The sequence below is a fragment of the Rhincodon typus genome, chromosome 29 (assembly GCF_021869965.1).
Source record: "Rhincodon typus isolate 14 chromosome 29, sRhiTyp1.1, whole genome shotgun sequence".
Taxonomy (NCBI): domain Eukaryota; kingdom Metazoa; phylum Chordata; class Chondrichthyes; order Orectolobiformes; family Rhincodontidae; genus Rhincodon; species Rhincodon typus.
Window position 1 is genome coordinate 16,334,509 of NC_063360.1, and position 22,570 is coordinate 16,357,078.

General features: G+C 40.0%; 1 protein-coding gene across 1 annotated transcript in view; it reads right to left on the bottom strand.

Annotated features, from left to right (window-relative positions):
- LOC109920522 (A disintegrin and metalloproteinase with thrombospondin motifs 6-like) overlaps window positions 1-22,570 on the bottom strand; it is a 148,101-nt gene that overhangs the window by 118,554 nt on the left and 6,977 nt on the right. Inside the window, exons 2-4 of the mRNA XM_048613909.1 lie at window positions 9,503-9,867; window positions 3,849-4,011; window positions 828-1,049 (exon numbers count right to left, since the gene is read on the bottom strand). Of these exons, the coding sequence (XP_048469866.1) occupies window positions 828-1,049; window positions 3,849-4,011; window positions 9,503-9,867 (750 nt within the window). The remainder of the gene's footprint in view (window positions 1-827; window positions 1,050-3,848; window positions 4,012-9,502; window positions 9,868-22,570) is intronic.

Here is a 22,570-nt window from a genome sequence, read left to right on the forward strand (position 1 = left end):
TGACTTGAAAGGAATTCGGGGATTTATATATACATATTAATCAATTACAACCTTTGAACTGATTAAAGATCTAATAGCATCTTAGGTTTCTTTAATACATCCTCATCAATGGTATGACCCTTTGATCTTTTATTTAAAAATTCTGTGAATGATACTTCCTCTCTCTCTCTAACAGCTGAAGAAGGATCGAGGCTTCAAAAGCTTGTGTTTTCAAGTAAACCTGTTGAAGAAGGGTCCAGACCCGAAATGTCAGCCTTCCTGCTCCTCTGATGCTGCTTGGCTTGTGTGTTCATCCAGCTCTACACCTTGTCATCTCAGATTCTCCAGCATCGGCAGTTCCTACTGTCTCTGGACTATAACCTGCTGTCATGTGATTTCTGATCTTGTCTACCCCAACCCAACACCAGCACCTCCACATCATGGTTTCCAAAGGCATGAAGACCGTGTCCCTCAGAACACCCTGCAACAACTTACCCACCACAGATGTTAGACTCATTGGTCTATAATTGCCTGACTTTTCATTGCTACCTTTCTTGAGCAATAACATAACATTAGCCACTCTCCAGTCTTCTGGCACCTCACTTGTGAGCAAACATCAAACACATTCACACAACGAATGCATGGAAAAGCATCTCATGTTATTCAGGGGCATTTTTTTGAATATCATTGATAGACTTGAGAACATACCACATATATGTACACTTCAAATATCTCCTTTTTAAAAGAATTAAAGTAAAGGGACGAGGAAAAGATGCAAACAACTTTAAATGGAGCGAAAGAAAAATTGCATTTGGAAGTGCATTGAATAGTGAAATAATGAAATATACTTACAATATTCATGACAGAAAGAATATACTGCTCAATGTCTCTTCGTCCATGGTATCCAACCATCATCTTATCTGCTACTACTAGGGTTTCCACATAATGTTCTTGACTGACTGATCTTTTCAATTGTAGCTGGTTTTTCAGAGTCTTATTTGGTGAAAGAGTCACTGGTGAAGTCTGGAAATTCCTCAGCCATGGAGATCTTCCTTTCCCTGGTTTCTCATCTGGAACAGAACCACTGTAAGCATTCAAATGATGCCTCTTATGTGACGAGCAAGTACTAGGCTGAGTATGGGAAAGGAATCATTTCACAATTATGCATTGCCACTGCAGCGAGAATCATCAAAAATCTTATCAATTGCTCTTTGCCGGTCATTTGAAAATCTACTTCATGGGACATTGATAAAAAAAAACATTTGTAATCACAGCTCCATTCACAAAGAACAACAATACTGAGATGAAAAATCATCCATAATGCATAAGGCAATAAAAGATTCAGGAATTTAAAAAAAAACTTTGGCCTGTTTTCAGTTGTTGTGGCCATGACTTGTGATCTGCCTGTGTCTTTTTTACTACAGCAGGTAGCTTATGCTTTTAGCGCTGGCTTCTTGTGTACCTGAACGCGGCATTGACTGAAATAGGCCAAATGTTGTTGGCTGTCGGAGTGCTCAGCAGGGAGCCCAGCAGCATGGAACTGATGGCATATGGTGCAGCTCAACATACTTCTCCTAAAGGCAGCCCATCCATATTGAAGTGGAGCTGTTCTCAGTGGGAGGGATCTACGGCTCACTGCCAGCACAGACAGTGGCCGCATGCAGGAGCCGCACAAACAGAGGGCCGTGAAAAAGAGAGGGCTTTGAGGCTCATGGATGCACTGTTGGCGTCTTTAGTCATGGAGGTAAAAGAGAGATGTTGTACAGGGAGGGAGGGTGGAAAGGGTTTCTCCAAAGGTAATTGAAGCAAAATGTCCCAGAACAGTCAACATCTAGTCTTAAAGACCTGGCAGGAGTGCCACAAGAAGTCTAAAGACCACCGCTGCATCTTCAAAGGGCTGCATACCCAACTGTGCCACCAACCACTCACGGTTCTCAGACCCCCTTCACTTACCCATTAGCAATCCCAGCCACTCAAACACTCAGATACTCCATGTCAGCCTCATACACATTCCAATGGTGCCAAACCTGCAGCCAGGTTCCCATTGTTTCCGCAAATCTCCAGCTATTAAACCGTAGCAAGCACATTACCCAAACAGAGTGCCACACTATCAGTCACATGCTTCCCTCTCTCATTTGGGATCAGGTTGTCCATAACCACTTAGGCTTGGACAGAATCAGTGGGGTACCATTTTCTGAACCTGACAGAGGAGATGGTTGGCTGCATCATAGGCCAGCTGTAACAGAGCCAGTGGCATTGTCAATCAGTAAAGAACATTGAGGATGATTTTTTTTCTGTCACTCTCAATTCCAAGCTCACCTTCATTCTGTTTTATAACATGCAAGCTATTAATGGTGTAGTCACGGGCCTCTTGTTTTCCAACAGGTGCTAACCTTCCTCTTTCAAAATTCCTGCTTTCAGTTACCAGAGGACGGCAGCCTGTGCACCATAGCACAGTCAGCAAGGAGAGAATACAAACAACAACACAGCATTGAAGAAGAGGGCTCATCACTCGTTCTGGCATTGGCAGCCACTAGATCAGATATTGACACTGCATGTACCTTATGGGCTAATAAGGAGTTGGAATCTGCATGTGGCTTGTTACTGAGAAAAAGTGGGCTGCAACTAGACCAGAGGGAAAAGGATGGTTTGTTTGTCAGGTCACTGGAGGGTGAACTCTAATCCTAACCCTATCGGAGATTAATTCCACTAGAGCAAACTCTATGGAAGACATTGAAGGGAAGGGATATGTAGAGATCCTGAATGCATTTCTCACTCTGCCAGACAACCTCCTATCACAGTCCAGAAAAATGAAGTAGAATGGCTCCAATTTGGTACAATTTGGTAAATAGTAGAACATAGAACAGTACAGCACAGTACAGGCCCTTCAGCCCACAATGTTGTGCCGAATGTTTATCCTAAACCTAAGGTCTATCTAATCTCCACCCCTACCTTATACTATCATCCATATGCCTATCTAATAGCCGCTTAAATGCCCCTAATGAGGCCGGCTCCCCTACCCTCTCCGGCAATGCATTCCACGCCCCGACCACTCTCTCAGTAACGAACCTACCTCTGACGTCTCCCCTATATCTACCTCCACTCACTTTAAAACTATGCCCCCTCATAATAGCTACCTCCACCCTAGGAAAAATTCTCTGGCTGTCTACTCTATCTATACCTCTGATCATTTTGTACCTTTATCAAGTCACCTCTCATCCTTCGTCGTTCTAAAGAGAAAAGCCCTAGCTCTCTCAACCTTTCCTCGTAAGGCCTTCCCTCCATTCCAGGCAACATCCTGGTAAAGTACTATGTGGAGATTCCCCTTTCTTCTGCTCCAACCCTCTGCATTGTTATAACTTAGATACCATGCAGTGCTTCCCAAACATGTTTCCATTGTGACCCCATTTTCATGCTTGACATCCCAATGTTTTTACATATAAAGAACACCCTTTTGGATTTTGACAGGCCTTTACCACATAGCACTCGGGCCTCAAGATTCTGCTGGTTGAGCCAAACCCACTTTAAAAAGTGCCCTGGCAATTTAAAAGTGACAACGCCAACAGCGTAAGAGTCCCACAGCAACCATTGCTGTTCCAGAGCACACAAGCCCCCAGTTTAGAAAGCCCTGACCAAGAGGTGCTACAACTGCAGCGCCACATCTATTGCAATATTAGAGTAGAACAAATTGTCTAAGCAGCTCTGTCTACATAAAGTTAACAAAATGCAGCAACAAGCCAAATGCCACTTTGTCAAGTAGATCAGCTCAGCCAGGATATAGTGCAAGGTGGCACTGCTGAGGACAGACAGAGAGAGAGGGCAGAGGCAGAGAGAGAGCGCAAGCATGAGCAAAATAAGTAATGCATTACCTGAAACTCCACATGTTGCGTCAATTTGTTGACGTTGGTTTGGAAGTGAAGATCGTTTATAAACTACATGGGGGCTTCCTTCACTGTAATTGAATTCAGCCATTTTAACGGTGGTGAGGGGCTCTATGAAATATTCTTCTTCATCCTCAGCTATTACACCGTGCTGAAAGTAAAGCACTGCTGTGGTTATTACCAGCACAGGATCGACTATGAAAACTGTTACAAATACATTTTCATTAAAAGAAAATAAAAGCATTCCATTGTTCCTCAGCGGACACACATGTTTGAGGTCCAGCATCAGTTGATAAGAAATTTCATTTTGTCACACGTTTCAAAACCACACAGAAAAATATAATTAATAGCCATAACATTTAGGAGGTGAGAACTGAGGGATGAGACAGAGTGGCTAGGATTTGCAAAACAAACTCCTGTAAACATTACATTGGAGTATTTTCAAAGTGCCAATACACATATGTGTACTTGCAGAGTACACTAATGTAAAGCAATTCTAACTTCTAAGATTAAGAGAGCTCAGTTAGTATTTAGTCCAACACGTTTTACTCTAACCACAATATTTTGAAAACAGAATGGTTTCAACATGTTAAAAGATGCACAGTTACAAGAATCTACTTGTAAATACTTAGTCAATTTAAGGTTTTCTGGAATAGAAGGAACAACAATAGAACACAGTAATTTTCCCAAAATAGTTAAAACTGTCTTAAAAATGGGCTTATTGCAAATGTTGTCATTCTTGGATCTTCCCACTCCTTCAAATTAACCTGATGACTGGGCAGGAACATTTACTTTTCTCCATAATTGTAGGTAAGTGTACAACTTCATAAATAGCAGAACAACCAAGGTACCCAGCTGCTAAATTATTTAATAAACAGACTGTCGCATAAACAGGTATTTATATCCTCTTCAAAATATGGATATACAGAATAAAAAGAAAATTGGTGATTTACATTTAATTGTGGTTGCTGTGTTTTTTTGTGGCTCTTTTCATTCTTGAGATGTGAGCGTCCCTGGCCAGCATTTATTGCCTATCCCTAGTAGTCTTGAGGCTGAGAGGCTTGCTAGGTCATTTCAGAGGGCAGTAAATAGTCAACTACATTGCTTTGAATATGGAGTAACATTTAAGTCAGGCTAGGTAAGGATGACAGATTTAATTCCCTAAAAGGACATTAGTAATTAGATGGTTTTCCATGGCAATCAACAATCGATATATGGTCACCATTAGACTTATTTCCAGTGTTTACTGGATGGAGGGTTGGAAGGTTGGAGTGGTGGGGGCGGTGGGAGGAATGATGCCAAAACGAACTCCTGTTATTATGATGTAAAGGAGTTTCCTCACTATTCATCACTCATTTATATTACAGTGAAGAGACTTATGATAATTAAACTCAATCATCAGTAGTAGTCCCATCTTTTGCTGGTTACACAAGTGTATCAAAATCAATGCAGCTTTGAAATATGCATGTCAATTGTGAAATATGACCAAGATATGAGCAATCAGGAACAGAACCAAGTCTTTGGTTGTACTGAAACAAGCTATCTCTACTGACAGGTTAATATCATTCTAATTGAGATACGCAAAACACTTCTTTAATTGGACAGCACTGCTTCTAAGTTATTATATTTATTAATGGGACTCTGCAATTACAACTTGTCAGTTATGAAGATAATTTACAAATGAAGTGTCCTTTGGCCTGATGTTACTGAGCTTGAAGACATGTCTATAGGTGGTATTTTGATATATTCTTCCCTTAGATTAGTTGTCTACATGATAGATATAAAGAAAATATAATACAATTTAAATTTAGTCAATATTGGCCTGCATATTGCTCCTAGAATGATGGCAAAACTATCAGCATTTGTTGTCCTGAGAACTTTGAAACCAACAGCAACATCTGATGCCCACAAATGCACAATTAAACACAGAAGTCTAGAAGATCTATCCTTTCTCCAAATGTTGGACTGTAGAAGTCCTCACAGAGTACAATCCTTGGAATTAGCTGAATGGATGAAAAATTCCTGTTTTTGTCTCTAGAAGTGGCTGAAAACTCCTGAAAAAGTTATGACCTACTACTTAGCTGTAACTGGGCTTTCAACAGCATATTAAGTCATAGATACTGCTGAAGAATCTCTCTGGCCCTGGAAAAAAATGATATTTCTTAAACATCAAATGTTTCCATTATGGTAAAATAAATCCATAACATTAATATATAAAATATATATATTTTAAATTTGATATTTCTACTCCTAATATTATATTCACTGCATGTAGAATTTATAAAATGTTGTTAGTAAATGTTATTTAAAGGAATTCCTGCATTTAATTTCTGGTTTCTGATCTGAGAATACTTCAATATGATTGGTGATTGACTTGCTTGATGACATCCCGGATGCTGGATGCCTGGGCACTGCCTTTGCTTGGCAGTAGATTCAAATTAATATCAGGAAAGTGAAATACACACTATAGCAACTGTATTTAAAGTCAAAAGTGAGCATCATCACAGAATCAAAGGATTGTTATAGCACAGAAGGAGGCCATGCAGCTCATTGTATCTACACCAGCTCTTTAAACAAGCATCATTACCTACTGCCATTCTCCTGCTTTTTCCCCAATGCACCTGCAACTATTTTTATCCCAGCCCCCTTAAATACCTTAACTGAATGTACCTCTACGACAGCTTCAAGCAGTACATTTCATACCCTAACTATTTGCTGTGTGAATATTTTCATTGGCTCATATCACACTTACTTCTTTTGCACATCACTTTAAATCCATGCCCTACGGTTCTCAATTCTTTTAAGAGCGGCAACAGATTTTCCAAATCCACTCTATCCAGCCTGCTCATGTTTTTGAAATCTTCTGCCAAATCTCCTTTCACCACTTCCCTGCTAACTGCAAAATCCGCACCATTACTTTAAATGATGAAGAAGGGTCACCGACCTCAAACTCTCTTTTCCCTCCACAGATTTGGCCAGACCTGCTGAGTTTCTCCAGCAATTTGTGTTTTTGCAAGAAATCATTCATGAAATTAACACTTATGTTTATCTGATTATTTGCAGAAACTGAAGTTTAATCAAATCATTTCTTGTGGGTAATGGGAAAATTGATTAAGGAGCCACAAGATAGAAACTAGTGTGAGATAGCAGGGATATTATCATGCTAAAGACTGCCCAGAAAATGCGGGGTAGCACGGTGGCTCAGTGGTTAGCACTGCTGCCTCACAGCACCAGGGACCCGGGTTTGATTCCACCTTCGGGTGACTGCCTGTGTGGAGTTTGCAAATTCTTCCCCATATCTGCGTGGGTTTCTTCCCACAGTCCAAAGATGCGCAGGTTAGGTGGATTGGCCATGCTAAATTGCCTATAGTGTTCAGGGATGTGTAGATTAGGTGGGCTATCGGGGGATGGGTTTGGCGGGTGCTCTGAGAATTGGTATGGGCTTGTTGGGCCAAAGGGCCTGTTTCCACACTGTAGGGATTCTATGATTAACTATCTCAGAGAGAAGACACCTTGACAGAAAAACAGCAGAATCCTGCCACATACAGTCGTTTCAGGCAAAGAAATTGAGCTTTATTTACACGTGCAAGATTCTATCTTTCCTCACAGAGGCTCAGCCACTGCTATGACTGAAAAGACTAAAATCTATCAATTATTGGAGTACTGTTGTGAATGTATTACAAGAGACCACTGGGTCTGAAATGAACTGAACTGAGAATTTTCAGGCCTGTAAGGCTACTGATGCCCTTCTCGGCAAAACGGAAAAACAGTGAAATCTGGGCCTTTAAATAATCTAAGTACACTTAGAAATCACTTATTTTGTGCATGTGTGTGATTGCGCCGATATCTTGTGAGGATGATGAATGGGTTTGTGATTACATTTGGGTGTTGTGCAAATAAACATTTATCCTTTCGACTGAACCTACAAGGAAGCTTGTTTATGTCTGTTCTTTCAAGCTACAGCACTCAAGGGATTAAAGCAGTTCTTCTCTAAAACACGTCTCATTGCAGTCAGTCAATAGGTGGAAAAGAGAGAAACTCATCTCACATTTCTCCTCTGTCTTTAACAAATGTCATATGTGAGTCATGTTATCACTTCATGAGAAAAAGATGATAATTTTTAAGTAAACAGGTTCTTCTTTAATTATATTCATACCCATGTTTGGTCTGCATATTTGAACAGACCAAGCTACTATTACAGCACAATATGGTACAATTACAGCATGGTGGCTCAGTGGTTAGCACTGCTGCCTCACAGCACCAGTAACCAGGTTCAATCCCACCCTCGGGCGACTGTCTATGTGGAGTTTGCACATTCTCCCAGTGTCTGCGTGGGTTTCCTTCAGATGCTCTGATTTCCTCCCACAGTCCAAAGATGTGCAGGCTAGGTAGATTGGCCAAGCTAAATTGTCTGTAGTGTTCAGGGATGTGTAGATTAGGTGGGTTACAGGGGGATGGGTCTGGGTGGGATGTTCTGAGGTTCAGTGTGGACATGTGGGGCCAAAGGGCCTGTTTCCACACTTCAGAGATTCTCTAAAAACAAATTCACAAATTATGTATAAGGGAAATCAGGTGGAACTTTACCTTGAATGGGTAGCCAAAACTGTGAATAAAGCTAACAAGGAAGATTTTTGGTACTAATCAACTTTGGAAAAAAACATAAATAATTTGAAATGCATTGAAATATAATTAACATTATATATGTAAATGAATAAATACTGGATATGAAGTTGAATAAGACTGCTTCCATTATTAATGTAGAAATACTCAATATTTTCATATGAAATTCCTCTTTCTTTAAAATATTAGTCAAATTATTTTAAATGAGTTAATGTCCCTTTTGGTATTGACTAATGGGTTAAAGTAGCAAATAAAATATAGTTTGGATCACTTATGTATGGTCTCAAGAGGGACAGAAGTGAACAGCTGTTGAAGAAACCACCATGGTTGTAACAGATGTTGCTTGTGCTATGATAAGCAGTGAAGCAATTGTTGAAGCAGGTTGTACCTAGTTGAGTTTGCAAAACATCCCTTGAAAAGGGCAGAGCCCTCACTGATTAACCCATTGTAAAGTGAACATAAAATAACATCACCTGCAGAACAAGAATACAGGAAGGAGACATTTATTTGTTGTACGCAATTTTGAGACCATTGGAGAAGAAAAGGACCAAGTCACTATTAGGAGCAGGAAAGTTGATGGTTCGGGTCGGGACCCTTCTAAAGAAGGCTCCTGACCCGAAACATCAACTTTCCTGCTCCTCTGACGCTGCCTGGCCTGCTGTGTTCCTCTGTGTTATCTCTGACTCCAGCATCTGCAGTTCTTGCTATCTCTAATTCATTATTACGACAATGAAGACAAGAATCCGTTATTTACTTAGTTGTGGCCACACCGCCAAGGTTCACTCTCCTGATTAACAGTTTATAGTACCTGGAAACAAAAACAGTACTCCACCTTAGTTTGGTCAAAGTGGAACATTGTGCTTAAATTGCCCAATAACTAAACAAGACATGTTTAAAAAAAAAATCAGGTTTATTTCTCCAAATGCTAAGCTGCATATATGCCACTTTATGCAATACAAATGAAGCTTATGCTGTTGATAAAATGTATGATTCAGTCTGTAACAGAGAAATTGATAACTTACCAATCCATTACAGTTACTTAAAGCAACTTTTGTGACTCCCTGGAGATCACTTAAATGTCCCAAATAATGACATTCATCCATATAATCATGCCTCCATTCCACGCCATCTCTTTTCCAATATTCTACAGTAAAATAATCTGATACCAGATTAATGTGTAAAGTCAAGTTTAAAAGGAAGTGCAATCCATGTGAAGATACTTTGTAATAAACTTGCTGCTCAACTGGCTCATGTTGAAACGCAGGTAAGCTTCTCTTTGATCGCAGTTCATGGCTACTTTTTACATTATAGCTTAGGAAATCTCCATTGTGGTCAACTCGGACAGGAATTGCTATTTCATAGTGTTCAAGAGTTGACAGGAATTCTTCTGTGTTAAAAGAAAAGTTTTATTTTGTTATTCATTTACAGATTTTGCTGCTTAATCCTAACCCTTAATTACAAGTCATTTTTTTTCTGAGATAACAAGGTGTGGAGCTGGAGGAACACAGCAGGCCAGGCAGCATCAGAGGAGCAGGAAAGCTGGCGTTTTGGGTCTGGACCCTTCTTCAGAAATGGGGGAGGGGAAGGGGGCTCTGAAACAAATAGAGAGAGGGGTGGTGATGGAAGGTGGATAGTGGAGCAGATAGGTGGGACCAACCCCCATCCCAACTTCCTACCTACACTCACCTTTACTAGCTTCAACTCCACCTCCTTGACCTGTCCGTCTTCTCTTCCACCTATCAGCTTTCCTGCTCCTCTGATGCTGCCTGGCCTGCTGTGTTCCTCTAGCTCCACACCTTGTTATCTCAGACTCCAGCATCGGCAGTTCCTACTATCTCATTTATTTTCTGTTTTTTTTTCCCTGAATCCTCCCCAATTATATAATTTTGTGCCTTTACAATACTCTTTAAATTGAAACGAGGAGATTATATGCACCATTACTCAAAATCACTTCAATGCAACTTCACAACTGTTGACTAGCAGACTGTAAGTTTTTGCAGACCAGAAACAGATCTCTTAGTTATATCTTTCCTTGTGGAAACCTTTTCATTTTGTAACTGCATCTTAAAAAGAGTAAAGCTTTCTCACAAATACAGAAGTCAAGAGCTCGGTCAGTCAGAGCCTGGTTTAAACTTTGCCGTCTTTAAGAAAAGTTCAGCTCTCTACTATTGTGCACTGACATACCATGTTGTGGTCAATTTCTTAACCAAATAGGGGGCAGTGTGAAGATGCTTTGTAATAAACTTGCCGCTCAACTGGCTCATGTTGAAACGCAAGTCACTACCACTGGGGATGTCAGTATGAGCTTAAGACAGGGAAATAGTTAGCAAAAAAATGCCGATTTTAATTTGCCAAGTTGCATGTATTTGTTCAGGACACAACATGGGAATTCAAGAATGGTGTAGTATTGAACTTATACAAAATTCATTTCCTTGAATGTTCTACGGATAGATTTTGAAGTCCCCAGATCAATCTATTCCGTATTTACAAGTGAACAAAGATTAGATTTACAGATATATTTCTACCAGTAAAGGGACACAATACTGCTCACTTTTCCACAAAGACCATGATTTTGAGGAGCAGGATATCAGTTGGCACTATTGATAATTGAAAAATTAGAAGAAATATATACCTCAGATCGGAAAGGCATTTTTCAAAAGCTTTAAATTGGAAGTTTTTGCATGGAAACTTCTTTCAAGTGAAGGATATGATGAATTCACAGGCAAGCGACGTGAACTGTTTCAACAAGAGTCATTACTTTGTAAAAGGATTTTTTAAAAAGCAAAACATACTGGCAATTCAACACAGTACAACTAAATATTACCATGACTTTCAGCTGTGGTGAAGGTATTCCCAGCAATAAAGATGAACAGGTTTCCTTGGAGGGAAGCTATTGGTTTGAAACAATTGCCTATGGCTGTGCTCAAGTTAAGTCAGAGGTTACTTTGTAAAACAGATCATTGAATATTAAAATACATACTGCATGTCATCAAAAACATCTGGTGCACAGCTAGTTAGCGAATTATCAAAAGCATAATTTACCCAAAAGGTTCAAAATTGCAGGCAACATTTTCCCGAGACACAATCATGGGGAAAGCTTCATGAAGCAGTAGGTTGAACAGAAACCTGCAAGCCTCCTGTGCATAATTTACTTAAATTAAATGTTGCTAGATGGGCACCTGTATTTTTTTGCCTGGTGCAACAGTCTAGAACATTTGACTCCACGTGTAGCCTTTTACAGCCACCACAAAATTAGTTACTAATAAAAAGTTCAATATTCAAAGTAACCTGCAGGCAAGGGAAGCCAAAGTGAGCAAAGGTAAGAGCTCCAGTCTCCAAATGCACCCAGTTAGTTGTATCATGTGGGTCGACAGGGTTTGGAATGAGCTATTCTAACAAGCCAATTGTTTCTAATAGGAGGTTGCATGCCAAGTTAATGCCCTGTCCATTTAGAGAGGGTGTTTCTTACAAATCAACCCAAAGCAAGATCTGCTGCACGCACAAAGTTGACTGCCTGACAAGGAAGTCTAAAACCAGGACTCACTATCTCGGAACAAAGGTTCGGCCATTTGGAAATATGACAGGAGAAAATTTCTTCACCCAACCAGGTTGAGGCACTTTGTGCCATGATGATGTGGTGAGGATGGTACGTGTTTGATGCCAATGTCTATGGTCATGGGGTGCACGCAGCTCCTGCCCATGGAGTATGCCTTGGGCCATTGGTGCCGGGTGTCCAAGATTGTGGCAAGCTGGAGTCACAAGATACCCACTCTGACTTTTATGCCAGGTGTTTTGGGGCACCTAGTTTCTACCTGTTGGTGCAGAGAATGGGAGATTATATACCAGTGAGGTGAGATTGTGTAATTACGAGGGTGATAATGGGTGATAATTGATACTAATATGCCTCTCTCCTCCACCAGCAGGAACCTTGTTTCAACTTCCAAGGCTTGGTAAAACGGCTTTCTGAAGTCACATTAAGAAGGGCCTGACTTGATATCCGATTTTCCCAAATTTTGCACCAAGGCCCACATTGTTCAGGGGCTAGGAAGATTTTATCCAAAGAAAAACAGGGAATATGGGGATAGGGTGGGAGCATGCAGCCAAGGTAGAATGACTGCTGTATTCACCTTCAATGAATTAGCAAGTTTAAGGGATCAAATGGCTTACTTCCAATTTTTTTTTAATGTTCTTATATCATGAAGTTGTCTCATATGTTCCTAGGTAAGGAAGAAAGAGAAAGGGAGAGAGAGGAGTGGGGGGGGAAAGCCAAAAACAAAATCAAAAGCAGAATACTACAGATGCTCGAAATCTGAAATAAAATATGCTGGAATTCCTCAGTAGGTCTGTGGTGAAAGAAACAATGTTTCAGGTCAATGATCTTTAATTCTGACAGAAGCTTATCAATGTGAAACATTAGCTCTGTTTTTCCCCCTGTGCATGCTGTTCAACCTGTTACAAAAATCAGTCTAGAAAATACCTTTAAAATAAAATGCTTTCCAGACCAGGGCACAGTGTATCTTTGCTGGATTCACAAAAAGCTGCTAACTAAAAACACATTTCAACTAATCATTCGTTTACATTTGCATTAAGTGACTTGATTTCACTGCCATGTTTCTTTCAGCAAATCCTGATTTGTAAACAAATGTATTAAAAATGAGCTGGCACATTCTTTGAGTAGAGATGATTTAGGGACCATGATAAAATTAAAAAGACTTAATAATAAGCTGAATCTTTGAGAAAAAAAATGTTTCAATTCTAACACGACTTTGTTGCTTAACCCCAGCCCATTTCATGTTTGTGAACATATCACTGCCCTTTCCTTTTTCAAAAAATAAGTTGTAATTGTTGGTGATGTGGTTTTGATTATGGCTCAGCCATAATGTTATAGTTTGGGATAATCTTGCCAAACTTTTACATCCTTTTTAGGCCGATGAGTTTGATTGTGAGATTGGCCGAGGACACAGTGGCTTTCACCTGCCTCAGATACCTGTTCACCATGTCCACCTGATAACTTCAGCAACACTAATGTTGAGGCTTTAAGTTGCATTATTCATGACTTTGCTGAGTAAGATTGGCAACACCACCATTGTATACCAGGGCATACGCCCTGGCTCCAGTCTGACAGAATTAATCAGCCAATGATAAATGTCTATGGTGTTGCTCAAATCCAAAAGGCACAACTTAAGTCCTCTATCTTTGCCATTGTAACAAAAGCAGAGCTTGATTGGTCCCTGTTCTTAAGACTAGAGTCAAGATACTCAATGGCTCTCAGGCTTTCATGCAACACTTTTGTGCCAAGCACAGAACACACAGGAACATTTAGATCAAATGCAAAATATTGTTGGAATTTATTTCAAGTTGATGACCCTTGTCACAACTTTCAGCTCATTTTGTTTCTAATAATCAGCACAGAACCATGTCATTTTGCATGCGTGATCAACACTGAGTCACATATGTGCTCTGTGATAAGTTATATCCTTGTTAGATTAAAAACATACCACTAATGTGGAAAGCAGTTTTGGAGACACATCTTAGTAACCTGTCAGCTTCTTCACCACCAACAATGCTTCTGGTACAATCCTTCTTTGACAACTTGGATTTAGTCATTACTATGGTCCTGTTCTTCTTTCACTATTTTCTTATGTTTTTCTTCATCACCTTCACAATGTTCAGTGTATAATCCCTCACTATTGAAATATAGAGCTTGGAAATTGAAGCAGGATTAAGCCTGGTCTGCCATTCAATATCATCATGGCTGTCATCCAATTTGATACCCTTCGCATGCTTTCTCTCCATCCCCTTTGATCCCATCAGCCCTAAGAACTATTTCTAACTCATTATTGAAAACATTCAATATTTCTTTCTTAACTGCTTTTTGTGACAAGGAATCCCACAGGCTCACCACTCTCTGGCTGAAAACATTTCTCCTCATTTTGGTCCTAAATGACCAACCTCACGAACTGTGATCGAGTAACTGTAGAGAGTAGAAGTTTCCTTCTTTACTCTAAAATACCATTTGCATGATCTTTTCACATCATTCACATTTCTCATGTTTTGGTGGAGCCTTCAATCGATTCTGAAACTCTTCTCCCTTTTCTACTATGCGTTATTTGCTGAATACGACATATACCTCGAACATTAGTTGATCTTGTTTAAAATCAACCCCTGACTGCTGGACAAAATTCATATACCTCAATTCATTATTGGTTAAAATGGAACTTGTGAATGCCAACTCAGTGCAATTCCCCCTGAACCAAGGCTCAGGCGAAGGGCTGGAAGCTGTCAGCATGATATGGTTCAGACCTTCCATTTCAGTCCCTTTTCTCCTCACCCCTAAACAGCACTGAAACTGCAAGAGCAACCAATGTGACTGCTTCCTCTCCCAGGCTGTGGGTGTTGGTGATTATGGGAACTGAAGTGGGACCACGGCCTGGTGAAGAGTATCAGGTAGTGGGTTTCAATTCCATACTGCTATGGGAATTTGATGGAAGCAATACATTGATATTAGCCTAACACCCATTGAATGATGTGGATTAATCATGACTGAGCGCTACCTGAAAATCTGGGTGCTGCCTGTCCAGTTAAAAGTTAATAGACTGGAAAGTGCAATTTTCAGTGCAATAGGTTAGTTATCTAGTCTACAAAGGACTGATTGAGTGGACCCTTGTTTGGAACATTGAATTAGTTTCATCATTTAGGGTTGTTCATAGTGATATACCCAAATGATGAGAATGCTGATTGAATGTTTCTGTATGCCCCAGTACTGGCTTTTGCCATGTTTTTTATATTTGAAAGCAAGCCCATCAAAAACATTAGCAGTATAAAATTTAATGCCCTGACCCTTAGCTGAAAAAAAAGTCTCGAAAATTTGATTTTTACTGGACTCCATATTGGGTACCAGCTCCCAGTCCAGTGCCAACCAAATTCACATCCCTATGAACATGCTTGTATAAAACTTGCTTACGTATGTGCATCCAGCTAGAGTCATAGAGTCGTACAGCACAGAAGCAGACCCTTTGTTCCAACTTGACCATGCCAACCAGATATCCTAAATTAGTTTGGGGGAGGCAATGGCCTAGAGCCAGATAATGTTCTGGGGACCTGGGTTTGAATCCTGCCACAGCTGATGGTGGAATGTGAATTTATTTTAAAAAAGTCAGGAATTAAGAGTCTAATGATGACCATGAAACCATGTTGATTGTTGGAAAAACCTATCTAGTTCACGAATGATATTTAGGGAAAGAAACTGACTTCAGACCCTCTGCAATATGGCTGACTCTTAACTGCCCTCTGGGCAATTAGGGATGGGCAAGAAATGCTGTCTAGCCAGTGATGCCCTCATCCTGTGAATGAATAAAATAAAATCTAGTCCCATTTGCCAGCATTTGGCCCCTATCCCTCTAAACTCTTCCTATTCATGTTACCCATGTTTTGTAAATTTTGTAATTGTACCAGTCTCCATCACTGCCTCTGGTAGCTCATTCCATACATGCATGACCCTCTGTGTGAAAAAGTTGCTCCTTAGTTCACTTTCATATCTTACTCCTCTCTCCTTAAACGTATGCTGTCTACTTTTGGAAGCCCTTACTGTGGAAAAAAGACCTTAGCTTTTCACCCTATCCATACCCCTCATGACTCTATAAACCTCTAAGATCACCCATCAGGCCCCAATGCTCCAGGGAAAACAGCCCCAGCATATTCAGCCTTTATCTATTGCTCAAACCCTCCAACCATGGCAACATCATTGTAAATCTTTTCTGAACCCTTTCAAGTTTCATAACATCTTCCTTTAGCAGGGAGACCAGAATTGAACACAGTATTCCAAAAGTGGCCTAACAAATGTCTTGTGTAACTGTAAAATGACCTCACAACTCCTATCCTCAATGCACTGACCAATAAAGGCAAGTGTACCAAACACTTTCTTCACTACCTTGTCTACCTGTGACTCTACCTTCAAAGGAACTGTGAACCTGCACTCCAAGATGTATGTGTTGAGCAACACTGCCCGGAACCCGACCATTAACTGCAGAAGTCCTGCCCTGATTTGCCTTACCAAAATGCAACACCTCACATTTACCTAAATTAAAGTCCATCTGCCACTCCTTGCCCCGTCAGCCTGTGTGATCAAGGTCCCATTGTACTCTGAGACAACCTTTTTCACTGTCCACTACGCCACCAATGTTGGTGTCATCTGCAAACTTACTAATCATACCTCCTATATTCACATCCAAACCATTTATATAAATGACAAAAAGCAGTGGACCCAGCACCGATCCAGTCTGAGAAACAACCCTCCACCATCACCCTCTGTCTCCTACCTTCAAGCCAATTTTGTATCCAAATGACTAGCTCTCCCTAGGATTCTATGTGATCTAACCTTGCTAACCAGTCTATCATGTGGAACCTTGTTGAACACCTTGCTGAAGTCCATATACACAATGTTCAGTGCTCAATCTTCTTTGTCACTTCTTCAAAAAAAACTCAATCAAGTTAGTGAGACACAATTTCCCATGCAAAAGCCATGTTGACTATCCCTAATCAGTCCTTGCCTTTCCAAATGCATGTAAATCCTGTCCTCCAGATTCCTCACCAACAACGTGCCCACCAGTGATGTCAGACACACCAGTTTACAGTTCCTTACCATCTTTCTTAAATAATGGCACCACATTAGCCACAAACCAGTCTTCCAGCAGCTCCCTGGTGGCTGTCAATGATACAAATATCTCAGCGAGGGGTCCGGCTCATATTATATGTATACTTCATCTATTCAATTCAAATTTTCTTCTGAAAAAGTCTTCTTTTTAAATCTTCCTTTAAAAGAAAGTTTGGCCATCTCAATAGTTTACAAACCAGTTCCTTCTGATCTCCTTTTCTGTTATCTTTCCTACAGTCTTTATCCCTTTCATTTCTTGAAGGCCATTGGAATAAAAAGTGATGAGTGTGTTTAGTTTAGCCTCAGCAAAGTTCTGACATTTTCCCATTATTTGATTGCGCTGAAATTAAGCCGACAGTGAATAATGGGTGGTCTACTAGGCCATAAAATGTTGGGACAATTTCTCGACTCAAAATAAATAAATCTTAAAGAAATGAAACTTCAGGTAAGTCTTAAAAACAGGCAGAGAAAATGCCAAGCCAAATACAACTGATTTAGAATAGAAACTCGTAATTCCAACAGGTTTTTGTTACTTGTCTCACAGCTGACTATGAGCAAAGTTAGACCTCGTGTAATAAATGAAACAGTAGAAACCTAGATTTAAAATTGGCTGAGTGACATAAAACAGAGTATGCTTAACAGTTGTGTTTTTGACCTGAGGATGGTTAAGTGAATTTCCCCAGGGTTAAGGTGTTAGGACTCCTGCTGTTCCACACCTATATATAGTGATAATCTAGACCTTGGTGTACAGGACACAATTTTAATATTTGTGGATGATACAACACTCAGATATTGTGGTCCATGAGGAAGACAGTGTAGAAATTCAAATAGACGTTGAATTAGTAGCAGATGCAGATCGATGCACAGAAATGTCAAGTGATTAATTTTTGTCAGAAAATTGCAGACAGACAACATAAAATACAAAGATGCAACTTTAAAAGGGATGCACGAGCAAAGGAACCAGAAATAAAATATTGAAAGTTGCAGGACAAGTTGAGAAAGTGGATAATTAAGGATACAGCATCCTGGACTTTATCAATAAGGGAAAACAATATAAAAGCAAGGAGGTAAAATCTGTCCAAAGCACTGATTCAGTCTCAGCAGGGTGGATTGCTAGGCACTGCACCTTAGGATAGAGGTGAAGGTGTTAGAGAGGATGAAGGAATGATTTTAATGAGAATGGTTATAGGGAGGACGAACTTCAGCTACACTGTGAAATCGGAAAAGTTTCAACTGTTTCCCTTGGAGAAGAGTTTTGAGGAGAGATTTTATAGAAGTATTTAAATCATGAGTGTAGACTTATGATACATCAGCAGGGTGTATAATGATGATGATAAATAAATATGTAGCTATTATCTGATTGGCACATGATCATGTAGAAAAAAACAGAAATGAAGCAACTCTACCCGAGTCTTATGAAAATGTTGAATATCTACTAAGTGGCAAATAAAGCGTTCTTATTGAGAGTACCTTGGACTTATGTAGTAGTACCTCAGAGAATAATTATTGTTAGACCACAAAACACAAACACAGTGCCAGTGCTGGCAGCAACAGACGAGGAAGCAAGAACATTGAAATGGGTATCAAATGCAACCATTAAAGTGAACCTAATAGTCAAGAAGGAAAACAAAATAATATTAGAAGAGACGCTGTAATGTCAGGAGGTTATTGCAGCAATGTTAGAAGGATGAGAAACGACTGAGAGGCCAGGCAGCAGTAAGCACCAACCCAGAAATGTAGGCGATGGGAATAATCACAGTCAAAGTCAAAGGAGCAGTTCTAGAGAGCAGGTGAGGGGTAGAGGCTAACCCACCAGTGTTGGAACCATTCCAGAAAAATCGATGGACTGTACCAGGATCAGGAATGGGAGGTTTGGAAGAAAGATATGGAACAGCTTCAGGAGCTGAACGAAACAGGGCAAAGGGCAAGGTAGTACATTGGTGTATGTGTTGGGGACCACTGCAAACAATGTACTTGCAAGATGGAGCATTGATGCTGCATTGTATGAAGTATCATTGAGCATCTTCAATGTGTTCTTTAGTGCAACGGCAAAATTAATAACAAAGCATGCAAAATGTAATCAGAAAAAAAAACAGATGCTTGGGTAAGGTTAGATTTGTTTGTAAATGAAATGAAATTTACAGATCTGGAGAAAATTGTGCATATGACAGCTTGAAGGTTGAACTAATTTATGAACAGAATGTGGTCAGTGTTTCGGATCAGGCCTCATTAGACCTTTCACCAGCAAGACAGAATTACACAGTCGAAGAAGCAATGCAGATATCTAGGTAAACCAAACTTCGAAGGCAGAACAAGACGCTTCTTTTGCGGGCTAAAGAAAGCACCAAGGAAGAAACCAAGTGGTTTGATTCGGTACACAGGCAGCAGGGAAGAAAACCCGTAAAATATGCATCCCATTAAAACAGAGAAAAGTATGACCAATACAATCTTGAAGTCTGAGATGTTGAGTTAACAAGCCACACAAATGGGATCACTACCCTGGCAGGGGAGTAGAATACCATAACTGTGGGTGAGTGGGAAATTTTAAAAAGGTCTGCAGAGTTCCAATACAGAATTTAATGAAGAAGCAGGGAAAATCACTGGATCAAGAAGTGGCATTTAGGATATTAATCACTGTTAGACCTCATACCCCAGAAGGTAGTTGTTGAAAGAAGTAATGGCGATATTACTAAAAACACAATCACCTAGGGAATGGTTGGGATTTGGAATGCGCTGCCTGAGAGTGTGCAAGAGATATGGTTAATTGAGGCTTTCAAAAGGGGAGTATGATAATTATCTGAAAAGGAAACATTTGCTGGGCTGCAGAAAACAATGTAGGGGAGTGGAACCAGCAAATTTGCTCCTTCAGAAGGCCAACAGAGGCACAGAAGGTGAATATCCTTTTGTGCTATACTCTTGCTATTCCTCCTTAAATTCACTAACTTCATAAGCAAAAACTGATTCACATTTCCACACAAGGAATTGATATTGAAAGATTTGTTCATGTATTAACTTGTTAAGAACCAAATGAAAAGTGGTTGCTGGAGCTCCAATTCACAATTCTCAAATAGTTAATGGAACACCAAGGGAGATCCCTAATGAATTAAGCATAACTGAGTCATGAAATGCTGAAACAGCTGCAATCCAAACAAGCCAATGTGAAGCCAAACATCACAATTGTGCTCCCCAGTCCAACATGTGAACTACTACCTCCAATTGCTGTTGGAGAGCTTATATTTAGTCCCTGATGAGGGTCAGTAACTAAATTACAAGGATTCCAAGAGTCTGTTTTAGCATCCACCTAGAGTTGTGTACCTCTTTCGTGGAAAATATCCTGCTCAGTGTACTTGGTGACACATGTTGCAAGATGGATGAGATCCCTTCCTGCTAAATCTGTGACCATTTACATCCATACATTTATATCTGTGGAGTTCAGTAAATGCAATATGCTATTTTTTTTTTGAAGGAGGGTCCAGACTCAAAATGTCAGCCTTCCTGCTCCTCTGATGCTGCTTGCCCTGCTGTGTTCATCCAGCTCCACACCTTGTTATCTCAGATTCTCCAGCATCGGCAGTTCCTACTATCTCTGATGCTATTTAACTGTGTTCTTTTCCTTTAATTGCTTACCTAGCTCCTATCAAAGTGATTGAATTTTATCAACTAAGCATTGAAAGTATTAATTATCAGACAATATAAATGTTTTAATGGAAGTTTTAAACTGACAGCAATTAAACCTTTAGATCGGAGAAATCCTGAGCATTCATTGCATGTAATTTGATGTTACTGTTGAGGGATATTGTATGTCAGTGCTTCCCAAATTTATTATCTACTATCAGCTCATTTTGAAAATTGTGGGACCCGTTAGCAGTGACAGCAGCAAGAGGGCAAGGGTTGTGGGAACAGGGTCTGTTAAACAGTTGTTAAACAGCACGCATTGCTGTCTCAGAGCTTGCAACCGCAAACATTTCAATTTGTGACCGCACTTATGATCCCAACCTCCACGTTGGGAATTCTTGCTATATATGATGTCAAACCAAAACAGTGTGTAACTTGCCCCAAGGGCTTCACATTGTTTCTTCTTAAGAGTCGAGTTGGGCCTGTAATCCAAATTTACGATACAACTTTACTCAAAGTGGGATGCAATTGTTTTCTTAACTGTACTTTTACCAGGCAACTGTCAGATTTGAGAAATTTGCTTCTTTTAAAACAAATGACAGTTAAATCTTATTTTAAAAAATGTGGTTTGCTTGAATTCTCAATGGTCAGTCTTCCTTAATAATTGGTTTCCTTTGCAAAGCATAGGCAATCACAGTAAGCAATCTTACAGGAAGCTAAAACAGCAAACAGTGTTGAATTTAGGCATGCTAAGTATTTAGTGCATATCAGTAATCTAAAAACCAACTAATTACATATTATTTGCAAGAGCTACTCATGCCCTTGAGTCATTCTTTAGAAGCACCATCAGAGGACTGGTTTCTATAAAATCAAATGGCTCTGCTTGCCATTGAACAAACAGATATAGAATATTTAAGAGCATTCCTCTAGACCCTGTAAATATGTATGCTCAAGGAGCCAGTAATTATGGTCCTTCATCTTCTTAATAAACTAGCAATTAGAGAACATTTCTCCTCAAATTATAAGTGGCAGCCCAGCTAATGATGTACACTGTTAGCCAGACTTGGCTTTTCTTGCTTAGCATTGCCTATTTTACTCTGAAAGTTGCGGAAAACACAGGATGGAAACAATATAACACTCTCTACAGAGCTATGAGAAAAAGCAGACAGTTCTGGAAATGTTCAGCAAGCCTGGCAGCAACTGTGGAGAAGGAAATAGTTAACATTTTGAGTTGAAGAGTCCTCTTTCTCAGAGCTGGAGAAAGATGGAAGGTTCAATGCCATTGGAAGTTGGGAAGGGGTTTGGTTTCTAAGAATTAAAGGAAGAGCCTGGCGTAGGATAGAAGGCAGGAGGGATTGAATGTCAAAATGTTTTGTAACAAAAGGAAAAGAAGATGGTAAATGGTTGTAGTAAAAGAAGCAAAACATTTGTTCAGAGTGAGTGTGAATGGCAAAATAATGAACAGCACTGTCCAAAATCAAAATTTTGCAAAACAAGATTAAGGTCAGCGCATGGTAAAAAGAACCAGAATCAACATAGGGGACAGAGTTCATGGTCTGAAATTGTACAAACTCACTGCTGAGTGCAGAAGGCTGCAAAGTGCCTAATTGGACGATGAAGTGCCAGCTGTTCCTCAAGCTTGGATTGAGCTTCACTGGAACACAGCAGTTGGCCAAGGACAGAAATGATCAGTTCCAAAGAAGAATCATATTCGACTCGAAATGTTAACTCTGTTTCTCTCTCTACAGATGCCGCCAGATCTGCTAGGTTTCTCCATCACTTTCTGTTTGCATTACAGAAATATTAGCGTGAGAGCAAGTTG